This window comes from Fukomys damarensis, unplaced genomic scaffold (genome assembly GCF_012274545.1).
Source record: "Fukomys damarensis isolate Sample0158 unplaced genomic scaffold, DMR_v1.0_HiC HiC_scaffold_10, whole genome shotgun sequence".
In the NCBI taxonomy this organism is placed as follows: domain Eukaryota; kingdom Metazoa; phylum Chordata; class Mammalia; order Rodentia; family Bathyergidae; genus Fukomys; species Fukomys damarensis.
The window spans coordinates 27,567,252-27,585,399 of NW_022900922.1; the positions used below are offsets into that span (position 1 = coordinate 27,567,252).

The 18,148-nt window shown below is 41.9% G+C and overlaps 1 protein-coding gene across 1 annotated transcript in view; it reads left to right on the forward strand.

Moving 5' to 3' along the window:
- Window positions 1-13,028, forward strand: part of Mcur1 (mitochondrial calcium uniporter regulator 1) — a 17,402-nt gene extending 4,374 nt beyond the window's left edge. Inside the window, exons 3-9 of the mRNA XM_010623079.3 lie at window positions 2,097-2,200; window positions 2,689-2,790; window positions 3,657-3,698; window positions 4,929-5,000; window positions 7,835-7,888; window positions 9,240-9,354; window positions 10,599-13,028. Coding sequence (XP_010621381.1) covers window positions 2,097-2,200; window positions 2,689-2,790; window positions 3,657-3,698; window positions 4,929-5,000; window positions 7,835-7,888; window positions 9,240-9,354; window positions 10,599-10,654 — 545 coding nt within the window. The 3' untranslated portion in view covers window positions 10,655-13,028. The remainder of the gene's footprint in view (window positions 1-2,096; window positions 2,201-2,688; window positions 2,791-3,656; window positions 3,699-4,928; window positions 5,001-7,834; window positions 7,889-9,239; window positions 9,355-10,598) is intronic.
- The last annotated feature ends 5,120 nt before the right edge of the window (window positions 13,029-18,148 follow it).

Consider the following 18,148-nt stretch of genomic DNA (forward strand, 5'->3'; position numbering starts at 1 on the left):
CCGTTTGTTTTTTTTTTTTTTTTTTTTTTTTTTTTTACTACCGGATATCAAACTTGGATCCTTGCACTTGGGAAGCAGCCAGGCAGTAGAACCACTGAGCTAAATCCCCGTTATTTGCATTTTTTAAAACAGGAGCTGTGAGGGCCCCGCCCAATGGAATCTGAGCTGACCCTCTTAGGAGGAGGAGGCCAGGAAGGGTTCTCCATGGAGTGTGGCCCTGTCCGTATCCAGAGCCTGTGCCTCCTGATGAACAAAACTCCCTAAGTCTGCGACCTCACTCCCTGCTCCCCTATAACGTGTACATAACTCAATAGGTTTTAAGGCATAGTTTCTGGTTTTTCTTACCTCTTTCTCCTCCCCCAGGTGGTTATAAACTATATGTTTTTGGAGTTTGTTGTGTGATCTTCATAAATCCCTCCTTCCCTTCCTCCTCCTCTCTCTTGCTATTTTTGTTGTACTGGTAATTGTACTTAGAGCCTTTGAATTGAGCTACTACCCTAGCCCTTTATTGAGAAAGGGTCTCACTGAGTTGCCCAGGCTGAGCTCAAACTTGTGTTCTTGCCTCAGCCTTTTCTTTTTATTTAAACTTACACTTGTAGCTAATTTATTAAAAATTTATATATTAAATAGAATATCTTTTTCTCATAGTTGTCAAGCCTAATTATATTTAACCATTCTTTTTAATAAAAATTTAAAATTCATAAAAGTCATGTTCATTTTTTAAATATTAGAAAGGCAGAAAAGAAAATAGAAAACAAAACCTCAGAACCTGATACCCCAGAGCTAAAAAATGGTAGGGTCTGCTCTGGGTGTTCTTTCTAGATGTGCATAACACATTTTGACAAAGTAAAGGAAGTTGAATAAAGTGATGGGACTAGGTCTCTGGACATCCTTTTCTTCTTTAAATCTGTGGCTTTGTTAATTTAGTCCTACGCTTAATTGCCTTCATACAAATTTTATTGCTTGATTCAAACAAAAATAGCATTGATTTCTCAGAAGAATCATAAAGCTCTTCTGAAGTTCTTATAAATGAAAGTGTTAAATAGAATTACTTTTCAGAAACTGAGTTGTAAGCATTGTATTAGAACTTTTAATGTGAGATATGTATTATCTATAAAGTTACTAAAAGCAGTAACAACACTAAGTTGAATCTCTATAATTCAGTTCACCATCTTTTTTTGGGGGTGGGCTTTGAGACAGGGTCTCACTATGTAGTTCACACTGACCTTGAACTCACTGTGTAGCCCATGCTGGTCTTGAACTCACAGTGATCCTCCTGCCTCAGCCTCTTGAGTGCTGGAATTACAGGTGTGTGCCACCATGCCCGGCCATCATTATTAAGTTTCAAAGAACAGTGTTTTGTTTTGTTTTTTCCAATTTTGGCCCCCCAGACTAGTGACTAAAGAAAAATTTTGGAGGGAAAAGGAAAGAATTGATTTTGACTTTTAGCACTAAATCAGTTGATAGCTACATTATTATTTATAGTCAGTAATAATAATGTGACTAATTTATGTTGGATATAAAGTAATGGTACTTTCTTAGTTAAGAAATTTATTTTTCAATAATATATATTTTAAAATTAAGTATCTTGTCCACTGTAGAAAATTTAAACAATTGAGAGAAAGATGAAAAAAGGAAATGAAAATTGGGATGAGTCTTTGTGAAATTACAGAAAGCGGCTGGGTGTGTAGCTCAGCGGTGGCGTGTGTGCCCGGTGTGTGTGAGGTCCAGGGTCGCATCCTCAGCGGCCCCCAAAAGAATGACTGCAGAAGCAGTCTTTGCTGTTCTTGTTTCCCACTTGCCATTGAGTTGCAGGCATTCCCAGTGTCGTTAACTTTCTTTGAAGACATGATTTTGGACAGCTAGGAAGGGCATTCAGGAGCATCATTGAGCTGGGCCCTGGCTGTGATGACGCGAATAGGTCAGGGTGAGAGATACGGCCGCCACTGACTCTGGTCTCCTCACCTTCTGTCACACTGTGCTGTCCCTCTTTTCTGAACTTAGACTATCAAAAGAATGTATAAGTCCGCTGTGTATTTTCTTTTGCTGACAACCACGTTTCCTCTGAGCGTGGTTGTCTTCATGTGCTTGCCTAGGGTTTACGACTCAACAAGCAGAAATCATTGTGTCTGCACTGGTCAAGATCATGGAGGCCAACACGGACATCATCTACAAAGACATGGTCACCAAGGTGCAGCAGGTGAGCATGGTCTGGGCAGTTGCGTGGCTTTGAGATCTGTAGTAAATGTGAATGCAATTTTTGGATAATATTCGATTGAAAAGTCTGTCATAATTTTAGCTGTAGTTAAGGGGCAAAACATTGTAGTGGTATAAACAGTATTCAGAGCCATTTAGGCACCTGTTAAGTTAAGAACTCATCGTTCTTGACAGTTCACTGTGCTCAAATGAGCACTTCCAGAGTAACAAACCAATGAGTGGAGCTGTGGCTGGAGTTGCAGCATGGCCTCATGTGCTTGGGCCTTGGGCCACCACACTTGTGATGGATTCGTTTGGTAGCGATTCTGGGGTGTGCTTCTGTTCTTTTCATTTCACAAGGGAGAGAGACATTGCCAGCCCCTCCCTTGTCCACATCCTTTGGTCTTCTCATTAAGGTGACAGCATACAGAGACAACAGGAGGTAGATTTCTAGGCTGTGTTATATGATTAGCTTTGTTTCTCTTTCCCTAGGAGATCACTCTTCAGCAAATAATGTCTAAGATTGCAAACGTGAAAAAGGATATGATTATTTTGGAGAAGAGTGAATTTTCAGCCCTCAGAGCAGAAAATGAGGTAAAACTACAGAGCCACGTATAAGATTTGTTTTGTTAAGACATTGAGTTGTACTGTGATATACCTAGGTCAAAGGGTAAAGTAGGTGTCATCACAGCACATTTCTGAGTATACACCACCGGCCGGGTCAGGAGTCAGAGCCGGACCAGTGCCAGAGTCTGCTCACCTCCAGAAGCCGTGCTGTCCTGGCTGGTGACTCCCTAGACCAGCATCACCTGTTGATGAAAGTACACAGTGTGTCTTGTAACACCGGGTCTTTTTTCTCGTTGTCTGAGGTGTTAAAGGAATGTGCTGTATGTTCTATGGTGGTGCCATCAGGAGGGTCTGGTTTGAGCTGTGATGAATCCGATACCATGATACCGCTGCACAGTATCTTTCCCCTTTTTAAAGTGCAGCAGAGAGGAGCAGCATTATATCCCATTGTATCGTGCTCTCTGATGTCCTTTTATCTTCAGTCCTACTAAAGTTCTGTAAGGGAAGGTCATTATTGCCTGTTCATTGTAGTGTCATAATAAGCCTTGTTTAAAATTGACCTCTAAAATTGTCCTTGACCTCAGCTATTAGAGGGCAGAATTTGTTGAAATAAAAATTGAAGAAGGTATTAAAGAGAGCAGTGTCGCTGAAAGAAACTGTTAAACAGACAATTGTGTCACCAGTTTTATGGAACCTTCACTGTGAACTAAAACTAACTTCAGGAGTTACACATGCATTGTGGTACAGTTGTGGCTTTGTATCCTAAATGCATTCGCATGTGTGATGAACAAGGGAAGAAGCTGAACTTTTACATTAATGAATGTTGTAATATTTGTTGATTGAGTTTTATATTTTTTTATCATACCCTTGTTTCTTTCTAACTTGTTTTTTAGAAAATAAAGCTTGAACTACATCAGTTAAAACAACAAGTAATGGTAAGAATCTCCTTCCTGTTTGCCGTTTCGTTTGTAATTATATATATCAAAAATATATTATATGCTCTTAAAAACTTTATTCTCTGTCAAATGTTTGTGTAATATGCCTCAAAAGTACACCATGCATAAATTATCAGTATCTAAATTCACTGAGAAAATTGTTTTCTAGGAGAAATTAAATCATTTTAAAATCAAAATATTTCTGAAGTAGCCACATGGACCCTTAGAGTCTCTTAGGGTGATATGTGATTTTTTTTTTTTCATTTCTTTTTTTTTTTTTTTAGAATTACATGTGATTTTTAAAGGATTTTTTTTGTTTTGTTTTTTTTTTTAATCCCTGGCCAGTTTTTTTTTTTTTTTTTTTTCTTTTTTTTTTTTTTTTTTAGAATTACAGGTGATTTTTAAAGGATTTTTTTTGTTTTGTTTTGTTTTTTAATACCCGGTCAGCTTTTTTTTTTTTTTTTTGTAAAAAGGATATTGGCAGCCAGGCATGGTGGTGCATGCCTGTAATCCCAGCACTTGGGAGGCTGAGGCAGGAGGATTGCTATGAGTTCGTGACCAGCCTGGGCTACATAATGATTTCCAGGTCATTCTCAACTACATAGTGAGACCCTGTCTCAAAAAACCAAAAAAAAAAAAAAGGATATTGGTGTTTAAGAAGAAACTATTCGATGAATTTCAGAGAGAAGGCTTTTATTTAAACCATAAATTTAATATTTTTCTTCTTTGAGCCCATCTCTTCTTTCCAAGGAACTACTTTAACTATAAATTCCACAGGGGAAAATGTATGGGAATCTTGAGATTAGAAGCAACAATAAGGCCTATAGTTTCAGCTAATTGGAAGGCTGAGGCAGGAGGATCATGTGAGCCCAGAAGTTTGAGGCCAACTTGAGCAATAAAGTAAAATGCAACCGCAAAAACAACAAAAACCCAGGAGCCAAAACTATTATGATTGATAGATAGGTAGATAGGTAGGTAGGTAGATGGATAGATGGATAGATGGATGATGGACAACTGGGAAGCCCTAAGACAGAGCTGGCTGCACGCATGGCTTGTCTGTTGTCCCCATGTCACTGGGCCCTGGCTGCCTTTCCCAGGAGCCTCTGGCTGTACCCTGACCCCCGTTGGCCCCCTTAGGACAGAGATAGTGGGTGATCCCTGCATCGTAACCTCAGGAGGTTTGGATTTCTGATCATGGATTTCTCTTTTCTTTGTTTGCCTTCCTACTAGGATGAAGTGATCAAAGTCCGAACAGATACCAAGTTAGACTTCAATCTAGAAAAGAGCAGAGTAAAAGAATTGGTATGTTCCTTTCTGGAAGTCGATTCTGAGTTCATTTCTTTTCAGGGGGAAATGCTTGGTTAAGCCTTGGTTCAGATACGGATCACAAGTACTATTGAGTTTTTGAACTGAATCAGTATTTTATAACTCCTGTTATATTTTGGATTAGGGCTTATATTTGATGCTTTCAAAAGTAACTAAAATTAAAATCTTGGTCATATAGAGTTTGATTATATGTTACATAGACATTGATAAAGAATCTCCATCTTGATCTATTAAAAACTGATTTAATCTACAGATGCCCTAATTCTGAGAATTGTTTAGATAAGTTTTATTAGATTATTAATATGAAATAATGTTAAATTAGACACTGAAATGTAAGATTAAAACGTATTTCTATATGATTTTTTTTTAGGAAGTTTTTGTTTGTTTTGGGAGTTGTGCTTGGTTGGGGCTTTTGGAACCCAGTGCTTCACTCCTGCTAAGCAAGCTCTCCCACTGGGCCACATTCCCAGCTCCATATATTGTCTTTTAAATACAATGAGAAGTTTTGTTTTCATAACAATATGTGTTGAGCCAGGTGTAGTGGTGCACACTTGGGAGGCTGAGGCAGGAGGACTGCCACCAGTTCCAGGCCAGCTGGGCTGTATAGTGAGACCTTGTCTCAAAGAAAGAAAACAAGAGGGCCAGGGATTTGGCTCGGTGGCACTGCCCCCGCTTTCCTGAGTTTGATTCCCAGTACCCCCCAAAAAAGGAAAAGAACACGCATTGAATGCCACTGGTGATTTCCAACCTGTCTGATGTTCATCTGTCTTCTTGCTCAGTCTTCAGATAAAAATAAGACAAGTGAGACACTGCTCTTAGCTCAGTATCAGGGTAACTAGAGACAGTGCCTGTGGTGCACGTTTCATAGCATGAATTGGAGATGCATGTAGAAACTGAGTTCTCACAGCTGTTCTTCATCTTCTTTTTCACAATTTACCTTTAATCAAAATGTTCTCTGATAAATGAAACTATACTGAAAGTCAAGTATGTAATTGCATTTTGGTCCCACTGCTGGCTATAGATAGCTAAATTGAGCTTTGTTATAAAAGTTTTTCTGTTCATATTACTCATCTTTCTAATCATGTAGCACTTTCCAACCATGAAGATTAAATTGCCTGGTATCATTAAGACGTTTAGTGGCCGCAAGCCTACCATTAGTATCTAGAAGACAAAAAACTCTGGTTACCTATTTCCTTTTTGGTTGTTTTTAGAACCGTGAATCCACTCAGTTTAGGAAGATGATTGTGTACCTGTAACTAACCATGCTGGAAAGAAATACATCAAGGATACTGGGAAATGCAGGATGTGGGTGTAAATGAAAGCCAGTGAATTTGCGGGGTTACTGACCCAGCTGGGAAGCTGTCCTCAGCAACCCTGAACTTGGATTACTCCGAAGCACAGGATAGTGCTTCTGTATAGCCAGAGTGTGTGTTGCAGGCAGTGACGAAGCTGAGATGTCTGGCCTTCTCATTCTCTATAAATTTACAGTATCAAACTAAAGATTAAATTAGAGTTGGGGTTGTAGCTTAGTGGTAGGATGCTTAGTCTGTGTGAGGCCCTGGGTTTGATCTTTAGCACTATAAAGAATAGAAAAAAAAATTAACTGTTTTGACATTTACAGCCAGTTTCAAAGGCTGTCTGGCATATAAACTGTTTTGAAGAGCAGGGAGCTGGAGCCACATAGATGTTATTTTTACAGTGGTGACAGTGTCAAAGTTTTAGGCTTTTGTTTTCCTGTGTGGATAAGTCAATGTTGCAGTGAAGTCTAGAACGCTAAGGTGTGCAGAAAATGCCATTCTCCCCTGCCCTCTGGTGGTGATCGGTTGCATAGCACCCTCCTGGGCTGAAGCTCTGGCCTTTGCTTTCGTGAATGGCTGGTCCTTAATTTGGGGATAAGGGGATTTAGGGTTTTTGTTTTGTTTTACTTCTCAGAACTGCAGTTTTTATGCTCTAGCCCCCTGACAGTCCTGGGACAACATTTTATAACTAGAAATTTTCTAGAACCTTCTAAGCATTAACTTCTCCTTATCACCATGTTAATTTAAGTCGGGGACACCAGTTAACCTGCAGGTTGTTGTTTGCTCAGTGGACCCTAATGCCCACCACTGATGTCTGATTTTTAGTGTCAACAGAACTGTTCCAAATCTTTTCACTGTCATTAATAGCCGAAGGCAAGAAACCATTTAACTTGTCACCTCTCAGTAACACTGCACTGTGACCACGCCCAAGTAATTACTAAAGCCAGCATGTGATGGCGTATGATGTGTTTCATGCTCACAGGACAATGTCCCACAATATCCCTTGCAGCTGTTTTCCCCCTGACTTTAATTGTTCCTGTCTTTTCTCTAAGCCTTAGGGGTGGCATGTTTTGTTTACAGTTATCATGAGGTAGCTTCTACACCATTGACTCTTACCTTTCTCGGCGCTCTTAAAGCAAAAAGCACACAACTCGGTATCTACCAAATTGGTCCTAAAAAATGTCAGAACTTTACTTTTTCCCCCAGTAGTGGGGATTGAACCCAGAGCCTCCCGCATGCCAGGCAAGTGTTCTACCATTGAGCTAGACCCCAACCCCTGAGGAAATGCTGTTCTCGTGGTGGGAGGAAGCTGGGGATATCACAGCCAGGAGACAAAGAGAAACATAGCGGAGGGGACAGGTGACAAAATGGAATCAGAGGAAGGAGTATAAATATGAAACCTCCGATCACAGACATAGAAAGGTGGGCTGCTGTCGCGGACCTAGTTTTCTGGGAAGGCCCAGGAAGGAGAAGGCAAATCCAGCTCTGACCCCCATTACATGTTTGTTTCAGTATTCATTGAATGAAAGGAAGCTGCTGGAATTGAGGACAGAAATAGTGGAATTGGTAAGATATGAGACTAACTTTGTTATTTTATTCATTCTTGCTTTATCCCAAGCATGGTTGCTGTTGTTTGTGTTACAAGAAGATATGCAGGCTTAGTGTTGTTTTTTTATTGTGAAAAAATATCTGTTAACATAAAAATTAACATACACACACATACATGATTCAATAGCATTTGTTTTGCAAAATTGAAACCCTGTATCCCTTCAATTCTGACTCCCCATTGCCTCCTCCTGCAGCCCCCGCCAGCCAACTGTGCTACTGTCTTTCTCTGTGAATTGCCAATTCTGAATAACCTCGTAGAAGCAGAATCGTAGTACTTTTCTTTGTGACTGATGTTTTCACTTAGCCTGATGTCCTCACGGCTCAACCATGTTGTTGCAAGGGCTGAACAGTATTCTGTTACGTGTGTACACCACGTCTCATTTATTTGTCTGTCATTGAACACTTGCATTGCTTCTGTCCTTTGGCTGTTGCGAATAATGCTGTAATAAACATAGGTGTGCAAATGCCTGCTTTCAGTTCTTTTGGGTATGTTACCTGGGACCTCTGAAACCTGGAAGAGGCTTGCAGAGAGGATTCTGGGATATTGGGATATTTTTCTGGATTAGTTTTCCACTCATTCAAGCATTTATTTCCTCATTCTTCACCTGAATTGGTAGCCATAGGAAGTTACTTACTTCTTCGAGGGTACTTAGTGAAGCATTCTCTGTGTTTTTATGCGTTAATGCAATCATGTAACCTTTACCAGTCAAACTCACTGCCGCATGGGATTTAATAATGTTTTCTTTTTGGAGAAGGACTTGAAGGCTAGCCTTGGTAGCGAAGCCTTGTACTAATAAAACACTTGATGTTTAAATGGCAGAAGAAGACAACTTATAAAAATGTGACTAGAATAGTATCAAGACAAGCTTTTAGATTACCTAAGCCTGTATTCATTTCTCCAAATACCTCTTGTTTATACCTTTTACTAAGGGATGTTTAGAGAGATGTGGTGCAGTCATTGCTTTTGATCACAGACTGGACTCATGACATAATAACTCATTTGTAGAGCAGTATGTAGTTCACAGAAGGCTTTCCTCATAGATTATCACCTGTCATTTTCTCAGGAGCCCTTGTGGCAGAGTGGGGCGTGGTGGGTTTGGTTTCCTTTTTCCAAACACAGGGAAGCTCAGGCCTGGAGACTCCGCAGGGGTCCTGGGCACCAGCACTGTCTCGGGTCATAGAACTGAACCTGAAGCCCAGCTCCTGGGCTCACCCCAGGCTGTCCTGTGTGCTCTCTGCCCAGAAGGACCGAGAGCAGAGGGGACAGTAGCCAGAGCGCGCTCATGCCGGAACTTCTGTGTTTTGAAAGCATGCTCAGCAGGATCGGGCCTTGACACAGACGGACAGGAAGATTGAAACCGAGGTCTCTGGCCTCAAGACCATGCTGGAGGCGCATAAGCTGGACACCATCAAGTATCTAGCAGGTGAGCCGCTCTGTGTCTAAGAGCTCTAGACAACCTGGAGAGGATATACCTCGGATTTATAAAGTCGGAGACAAATGCTGCATTTATCTGAGCCTAGCACTTTTTTGTGCGTGTTTTAACATCTTTTCAGTTTCCATCTCAGTACTCAGATTGAGGCAGGACGATTGTTGCAAGTTCCAGGCCAGCTACATGGTGAGACCCTGTTTCAAAAAGAACAAAACAGAAACAGTTTCCCTTAGATGGAGTACATACTTTGATTGGCATTTTTTCTTTCTTACTAGCAAATAAAAGTAATAATGTAGTTTACAGTTGGTGGACTCATAAGTTTATCATTCGGCTGTGGCTATTTGGGATTTTGGTGAAACAATATAAGGAATATATTATGAATGAAATGGAAGGTGGTTGAGTCATGATCTTTCTGTGTCAGTTGGTGACACTTTCTTTTTTTCTTTTTGTGGTTCAGTACTGAGACACAACCCCAGCTATTTATTTTAAAGTAGGATCTTGCCAAGTTGCCCAGGCTAGGCTAAAACTTGCAGTCCTCCTGCCTCAGCCTCTCCAGAGTGCTAGGATTATAGGCCTGCACCACCATGTCTGACAGTTGATGACATTACTTTTTCTTTTTTGGTACCAGGGATTGAACTCAGGACCTTGCTCTTGCAAGGCAGGTGGCGAAACCACTGAGCTAAATCCCTTCCCCTGGTTACATTAGTTTTAAGGAGTTATTTTGCCTTTGCAGTTTTTGAGCCAAGAGACAGGTGAAGATTTAAATATGTTTTAGAAGTTAGCTATTATTTCAAGTCAGTTTTAACCTTTTGGATTAATAGTTTAAAGTTACAGCATTGTGTCACAGTGAGATTTAGACCTGCGTTAAAGTCTGTGCCCCTGTGTAGTACACATACATATACTTTGTGACAGTGGAGTTTTTGTGATTCAAAACTTGTATTGAAAATTTTTCTGGAATATTGGATGCATTTTTACTTTGATGATGATGGTTTCAAGGAGTGTGGTTTCTTTTTTAATAGGCAGGTGTTTTATAGAGTACGGTACATCATTAAGCAAACTACTTTTCTAGAGTTTTTGAAAAAATTTTAGGTGAACAGGTGTCATTGTATTCTTAGTAAACAGGTAACCTTGTACTTCAAGTCGTCTGTAAATTGCTTATGATGCCTAATACAACAAAGCTACTCCCTCAAGTAGCTGTTAGGAGAATTAACAGCGGTCTCCATTGTCTTTCCTTACAGGGTCCATATTTACCTGCCTAACAGTAGCCCTGGGATTTTATCGCCTGTGGGTATAATATGTCTGTTTAAAGAGATTTCTATTGTTTTGCCTTAAGAATGCTAAATTGTTCCTTTTTGTCTTGTTCCAAATTTGAATCCTGATTTTGACTTAATGCCTATTATTTATTTTTATGAAAATTGTGGGCACATAACCAAGACAATGAGGTCAGAAACTCCTTAATCACTCCTTCCATCTCCTGTTTAATTGACTTTATAATGAGTGGTGTGGACTAGACATGGAAGATCCTCTCCACTGAACCAGTGAACTTGGCCTAAGCTGTGGTGCAAACCGACAAGAAATGCGGTATAATTCTTTGCAGTTTGAAATTTTTGTCATATCGAGGATCCGAAGTCTCCAGTGAAAGGACACAGTGACTTTAAGTGCTGAAGAGTCATTGAAATTCAATCCAGAGCATCAGCTCGTCTTGACCTGGAACCTAGCTGCTCCCGTACCCCACCTACTTCAGCTGCAGTGGGTTGGTTTGTTAATAACACGGCTGTACTTCTACACCTCAGTGACTACCATGGTCTTAGTAAGTTCTTACACTTCATGTAATGTGCCTTCCAACAAGAAAATCTTAGGCCTAATGAAGTCTTATAATTGTAAAGGGGAGTTTTTACCTCTTAAATGCTATGTTTCCTTTCCTCCCTCCCTCTTCTTTCTCTCCCTTTCCCTCATGACTTGAGAACTGTACTAATACTGTACTTGTGCCATTGCCTACCGAGAAAACTGACTCCTTCACAGCATGGAGCTCTGCTTGAGTTTATGGTTCAGAGTCCACTTCCTCTGGCCTTCCTCAGCTTAAGTAAGCGAGACACTCTGCTTTCCTTCTCTAAGGTGTCTAGGTGGGTATGCCCTTTTTATAATGAAACTCACACCATTAGTGAGTGCGCCTTTGCCCGGGACCAGCTCGGCTGGTCTGCTTTCCAGCTAGGAGAATAGTCGTGCCCGGTAGCAGCCTCAGCTCCACTGATGTCTCTGAAGATGCCCTCATACCTGCCTTACCTCAGTAATTAGACAGATGCCCTCGATACGCCTGTTCATTTGCAGAAACACGTTCTCACCTTATTTGACTGACTGGCTGGTGAGCAAGATAAGCAGTGAGGAAGCAGTGGCATCTGTCTTTCCCAGCACGCGCATACACAGACGCTGGCACAGCGGAGAAAGTTCGCGGAGAGCTCTTGCTCCCATTGGTAGGGTGAAGTACCTGTTGGCACTGTCCAGCCACACTGGTAAAAATGAGTCACCTCTCACCCACCTTTTGAGTATAATTTCTAAATTTTAGAAAGTGTTAAGTCATTGCTTTTGTAGAAAACATTTGTAAACCAAAGATTCTATGCTTTGTACAATAGAAATAGCAAGTACTTTTGTATCATTGGAAGCAGTTTCAAAGTGAAATGTCATAGTTTAAAATTTTTTAAATAGATCAAAAATTATCTTAACAACTTAGAATATTTTTTGCCATATTTTCCCCTTTCAAAGAAGAGGTCCCAGAAAAGACAGCACATCCAGCCATCGCCTTTTATAGTAAGGGGCTCCATGAGTGGCGTCCTAGTGAGGCCACATTTTAACTGCTGGAAGTCACACAGCTTTGGTAGGCATAGCTGGAAGAGGGCTTGGGGATCAGACACTCTCACAAGTCACGCCTCCAAAGTAAAGGCTCCCAAGAGGAGAAAGTACCGTGTACAATTATGCTTCAAAGTAAACAGTAACATCATGCATGGTAAAACAAAGTGAAGTGTCCTTATAGTCTGATCAGATATTTTTAAAATAAAATATGGTGGGTGATATTCTTACCTCTGCTAAAAGTATCCCCACGTGTCATCTCTGATGGTGACAGTTGGCCGTGTCATCCTGTCACTTAACTTGGGCCTTTGGTTTGGCTGCATGATTCTTTGCAGTATAGCACAACCTACTTTGGCCTTGAGAACAGTGCGCTGTGCTTTTGAGTGTGTGGATGGTGTGCACATTGGGAGCTAGGAGGGCTTGGAATCGAGTTTCCTTGTTTAGTCCCAAGGGTTATGTTTGAAAAGGGTTGAGCTGAAAGTACAAACGTACCTTTCCCACCGCTGCCTCGCTACCTGCACACATTGTCGGTCCCCCATGTGCTGCCCTGGCGGGGGGAATTCAGATCACCTCAGGAGCTCAAAAGTGTGCAGTGGGAAGAGGCTGGCAGAAGCTGCGGTCCACAGGCTGTGTCTGGGCACAGGGACTGCAACCAGGCCTGGTCCTGAGCATGTGCCCATCGCACCTGGGTGGGAGCGCTGTCCAGAGCACAGCACGGAATCCAGAGCCTTGGCACCTCCTTTTCATGTGCTGATCCTCTCCATCTTTGCCAGGTTCCTCTGCTTGCTTGTTTTCCTCTCTCGCCTCCCCTGCCACTTATGTTTTTTCAAAAACCTAAACTACAATTTCACTCCCCTGCCCCATTTTACTGATACCTGTTGGTGTGTACAGTTCTTTACCAGAAGCGCTCATTTCTGTGCTGGTTTTATTGTCTTAGCTGGTTTTCTAGTTTAATATCTAGTAAAATTGTGTGTGTGTGTATTTTTCCTCCTCAAGTATGCCACGCACCTTGGCTGGGAAATTTCAAGTTCAAGAAGAAGGGCTGGACTCAAACCAGAAGCCTGGCTGCAGTTGTCTCTGAACACTTTAAAAACAAAGGTCCCCAGCCGTAGGGAGCATGTCTGTCTGCCTGGCTCGTCTCTGTCCCAGCTTTCACGTTGCTTTTTGCCTCGTACCTGCACCCAGTGACGTCACGGTCCCTCTTTCTCGTCCCCCTCCTCACCCTCTGCCCATCCATTAACTGCACCAGCCCTGGAAAGCATTTTTCTCCCTCCACCCCTATATCCTGTGTTTTCAGACTTTTGAATCATTCTGAATCAGTATTCCATACAGGAACTCATCTAGAAAACTGACTGTAACATTTGTTTGTCAGATTTGTTGTGGCTTTTTTGGCACTAACGCAAAAACCTGTTGACTGGAAATAATTTATTATATAAAATATTTGAGGAATTTTAGTCCTTCGTTGGATTTTATTTGGAAAGTATCTTTCTACAAATTTATACTTACATTCCTTCAATTATAAGCTAAATCGTCGCCTTTTATTACCTGAGTGACTATTCAGTTACACAGTATTGTCTCATAGAGTATATATAATATTTGTATCTAAAATAAAAAGGTTTACTTCTGTGTGACTAATGCACTTCTTTTCCGGGTGGGGGGAACTAGGAATCGAACCCAGGGTCTCAGGCATGCCAGGCAGGTGCTCTCCCCAGGTCGCCTCCCAGCCCACCAAGGCACCTAACTGACCAGACGAGGAGCTCAAGCACCTCCCCTATGACTGAGAGTTCCACCCAGCGATATAATGAGAACACTAGTGAACCATAAATAACCCTAATATCAGAAACTTGGGATCCGTACAGAAAATAAACTTGAAAGCAAATACTTGATTTGCCAAATAAATTTCTATTCAAAATAATTCTTTAGCCTGCATCTGTACACTCACAACTGCTTGTTTGCAGGAGATGATGAGGTTTGTATACAGGTTTAGAGAGTGATGAAGACTGGACTGCTGAGTAACAGAAATCCGAGTCAGGTAGCCTGACCTACATGGGGGTGCATGCTTGTAATCCCAGCACTTGGGACTCAGAGATGCAAGATCAATGTGAGTTTCAGGGCAGCCTGGGCTACATAGCAAAACCCTGTCTCAAAAAGAATAAATAAAATCAGGTAGCCTGGCAACAAAAACCTTTTTGGAAACGGGTAGCATCCAGTCATACAGTCGTGCAGTGACTGAGCCCCCTGTGGAAACGGCCTGCTGAGAAGGAGGAAGGTCCCAGCTACAATTTCATATCTGCAGTGTCTGTGCAAACTAAATCCTTTCACCTTGGGCTTTTGGTTTTTCCAAAATTAAGAAAATTGCTTTAAAGGAAGGCATTTTTCTAGAAACAGGTTTTTCTCTGGAATCAAAGCCTCCAGGGTCCCACAGCAGATCTTCCCCTGTCTATGCTGCGAGTCCTGTTGCCTGCTGGAATCCTGTGTCTGCACCAGAAGGAGCAGCCGCCCAGCATGGCAGCCCTGACCTGGAGCTCCGAGAGACTCCCGTCTTCCCTCATGGGTCACAAACAGCAGGGAACTGTCTAGGCTAACACTTAAGGACTGAGTGGCCGAAGTACGTGGGTGTTGACAAGGTCCTGGCTATTCCATTCAGAGCCGTTTCTCTTTCGTGCACATACTGTAAAGTTTCGGTGACCCCTCATCAGTTGTTCCTGCTGCGGAAGCTTCAGGTCAACTTCATATGAATCCTGCGGAGCCTGGAAGCTGCACTCAGAGCTGAGCGTCTATGCTTCGTGTCCTTCAGCAAAGGGTCTTCAAACCTTTCCTGCTCAGGCTCCATGGTGCAGCTGCTTGATGGTATCTTAGCCCTCACGGCACAAACGTCAGTTCTTTTCCCAGCACAAGTATTTTTTTACCATTTCTTTCTTGCATTTGCATAGTATGCATGATTTGTATGAACATTGCAGCCTTGTAAGGACCGCTAAAACAGCCAGTGCCTCTCCAAGAATTATCATCTGTAAACCTCAGTAGTCAAGATCATGGAAAAAAGATAAAGCCCAAAGGACCAAGGCACTCAACAAACCCATGCACACTTTGACTTTTTTCTTTTTGTACATTTGTGTCAGGTGCTTTCTGTGCAGGTAACATAAAACAAGCAGTGGCTTTGCCTGGTAACCTTTATTACATCTAAAAATAGGTGATAGCAGGATTGGGTTGTCAGTTCGATGATGCCTTAAAAAAATAAGACTTTTCAACTTTCTATTCTTGACCTCCCTTTATGTGATACCTTTCAGCTTTAGGCTAAGGTTTATCTGATCACAAGAGGGCTGCCACAGCCCCAGGCATCACATCCTCACCTCACAGCATGAAGAGGGCATGCATAAAGGCCATTCTCAAAAGAAATCCCTTTATATCTCATAGGTCAAGATTGAGTTACACAGACAGGCTACAAAGGGAATGTTTAGCATTTTCAGCTCCTCTGGTAGAAGATGGACCAGGCTGAAGAAGGCTGAAAATTATTGCTGGGTTCGCATTAGGCAGTGTTGGTTACAGTGTTCATGAAGATAAAAAATAGGCCGTTCACTACAGAGAACCACACAATTAAGCTGCCATCCTTTTCTGGCTAGAAACACTTCAGAAGTTGCCTGCCTTTTATTTCCTGTGGTATGTGAATAATTTTATTCTCCTTCACATAACATTTTTACTAGCTTTCCAACCAAATCTTCCTTTCTTACTGTTTAGTGTCATCATGATTTTCTAGGATCCTGCCATAGCCCTGGATTAGCTGGGATGCTTGCGGCTAATTGGAGATTCACATGCTCCTTGGGTCTTTCTCAGAACTCCATATCCAGAGCTTTCTGTCCTTTGCTGTGTCACGGGTTCTAACCAGAAAGCAGCATAACCCAGGTGCAGCTCCCCCCTTCAAACAGCAGGAGGAGCGCGCCGGGCCCGGGCTGCCTCAGTGCTGCTGGCGCTTGGACTCCCGCACCCGATCCCTCCTCACAGCTAGCTGGATCCATCTTCCATCTCCTACAGGAATTCCTCAGATCATACATGCTGGGTTTGAACAATTATGAGAAAAGTATCCCCAAAGCAAATCTACGTAGGGTTGGGAGAGTTGGTGGTTTTTAAGGAATGGTGGTGGCTCAGTCAGTGGCCTTCATGCTCTTTTGAGGGTAGGGACCCGGAAGCCACTGTGCTCTTTACTGAAAAGTAAAGTCGTGGGACACTGCAAACTACATATCCAGTGTGTTCACTCCCTCAGAGTAGTACCTGCAGAATGAGGGCTGTGACGCATGCATGCAGTTGAATAGCAAGGTCAGGTGCTTATGAAAACAAAACTGCCACTGCATGAGGCCTGGCCAGTTTTTTCCTGAGTCTTCTCTGTTGATCTTTCTGACTGTTGTGCTGAACTGTGAGCACCAGCAAATGCTAGCAGACAGGCAAACGCAAATCCCCAATTTTTAGGAGGAACATGTACCTATTGCCTTTCCTGTGTGATAGTAAAACCATGATTTTGTTTTAGCAGCATGACACTGTGTCATGGTTGCAAAACACCCATTTTCACAGGCAGAGAACTTGACAGCCACTAATAGGATGAGTCAGGAACCCTGGGTGTAGCTCCCAGCTTCGCCATTTGTTGCAGTCTTGGGAAAGCCATGTAGCTTCGCCAACATTCTGTCTTAGTCACCTCTGGGTGCCACTACAGAATACTGTGCACGGGGCAGCTTAAACAATAGCATTTATGTCCCGCAGTTCTGGAGACTGGGGGTCTAAGGTCCAGGTGCCAGTGGAGCTGGTGTCTGGTGAGGACCAGTTTCTGGTTTACCAACAGCAGTGTCCTTGTGTCTCCTCACCTGTCTGTCTCTTAAGAGCACTAACCTCATCTTGAGGGGTCCGAGCTAATCACCCCCATGCCCCTATCTCCTAATACCACCACATCGGGGTTAGCATTTTGACAGGGATTTGGGGGGTACATAAGCATCTGGTTGATAGCAGCTTGGTCGTCACATTTCTAATTAATGAGGACAATGGGAATACTTGCATAGCACGAATGTATTGCATTCCAAGCACATTCTGAATTCTCCAATGCTCATCTAATCTTCACATGCCTGGTAAATAAATTCTGCAATGATCTCTACAGATAAGGACATTGAGGCATAGAAAACAGAAGTAACTCTCCAAGGACACCCAGCATGGTGACTCCAGATTCACACTCAAGCATTCTGACCCCAGGGAATAGATACCCTACTTGACTGTCCACATGTGGTAAGGGTCCAAAGAGGTCAAATATGTGGAAACATTTTGTAGATGACAAAACCCTGTACATGTAGCCCAGAAAGCGTTAAGTAGTCTGTGTGCAACAAGTGAAATTATTTACTAAAAATTACTAGTAATTCTATTTGCACAATCACCAAAGCACCAGCACAAGCATTTTCCCTTAGTATGCTCCTGCAACCAGCCAAGAGTAAAATTTTCTTAGAAAAACAGTATTCTGGAACCCCCAAATATCTTCTTGGAACAGCTAGGGTACAGAATGAAATAGCTACTGGAAGAATACAGATAGTACCTAGGAAGCCCCATGAGCTCCTGGGTCTGTATACAGGTCCCACTGCGATTGGGAATGTTTATATTTTTATTTGAGTATCTTTATATAAGGGTTGATAGCAACACAGACGCCATTGCTTAGATTTTACACAATTCCTGCCATTTGATTCCAGGCTCTTCTTTTCTGACATGATTGCTAACTAGTATATTTCATTCTTAATCATCCAGATTGATTGTCTACAGCACTTCATTAGAAAACTTTTTTTTTTCAGCAGTTTTCTGAAGTTTCCTAGAAACCTGGGCTACCCAACCAGATCCTTGGGAGCACTCACATCTTACCCAAATTCTGTATTTTTTTTTCTTTTTCTTTTCTTTTCTTTTTTTTTTTTTTTTTTTTTTTTTT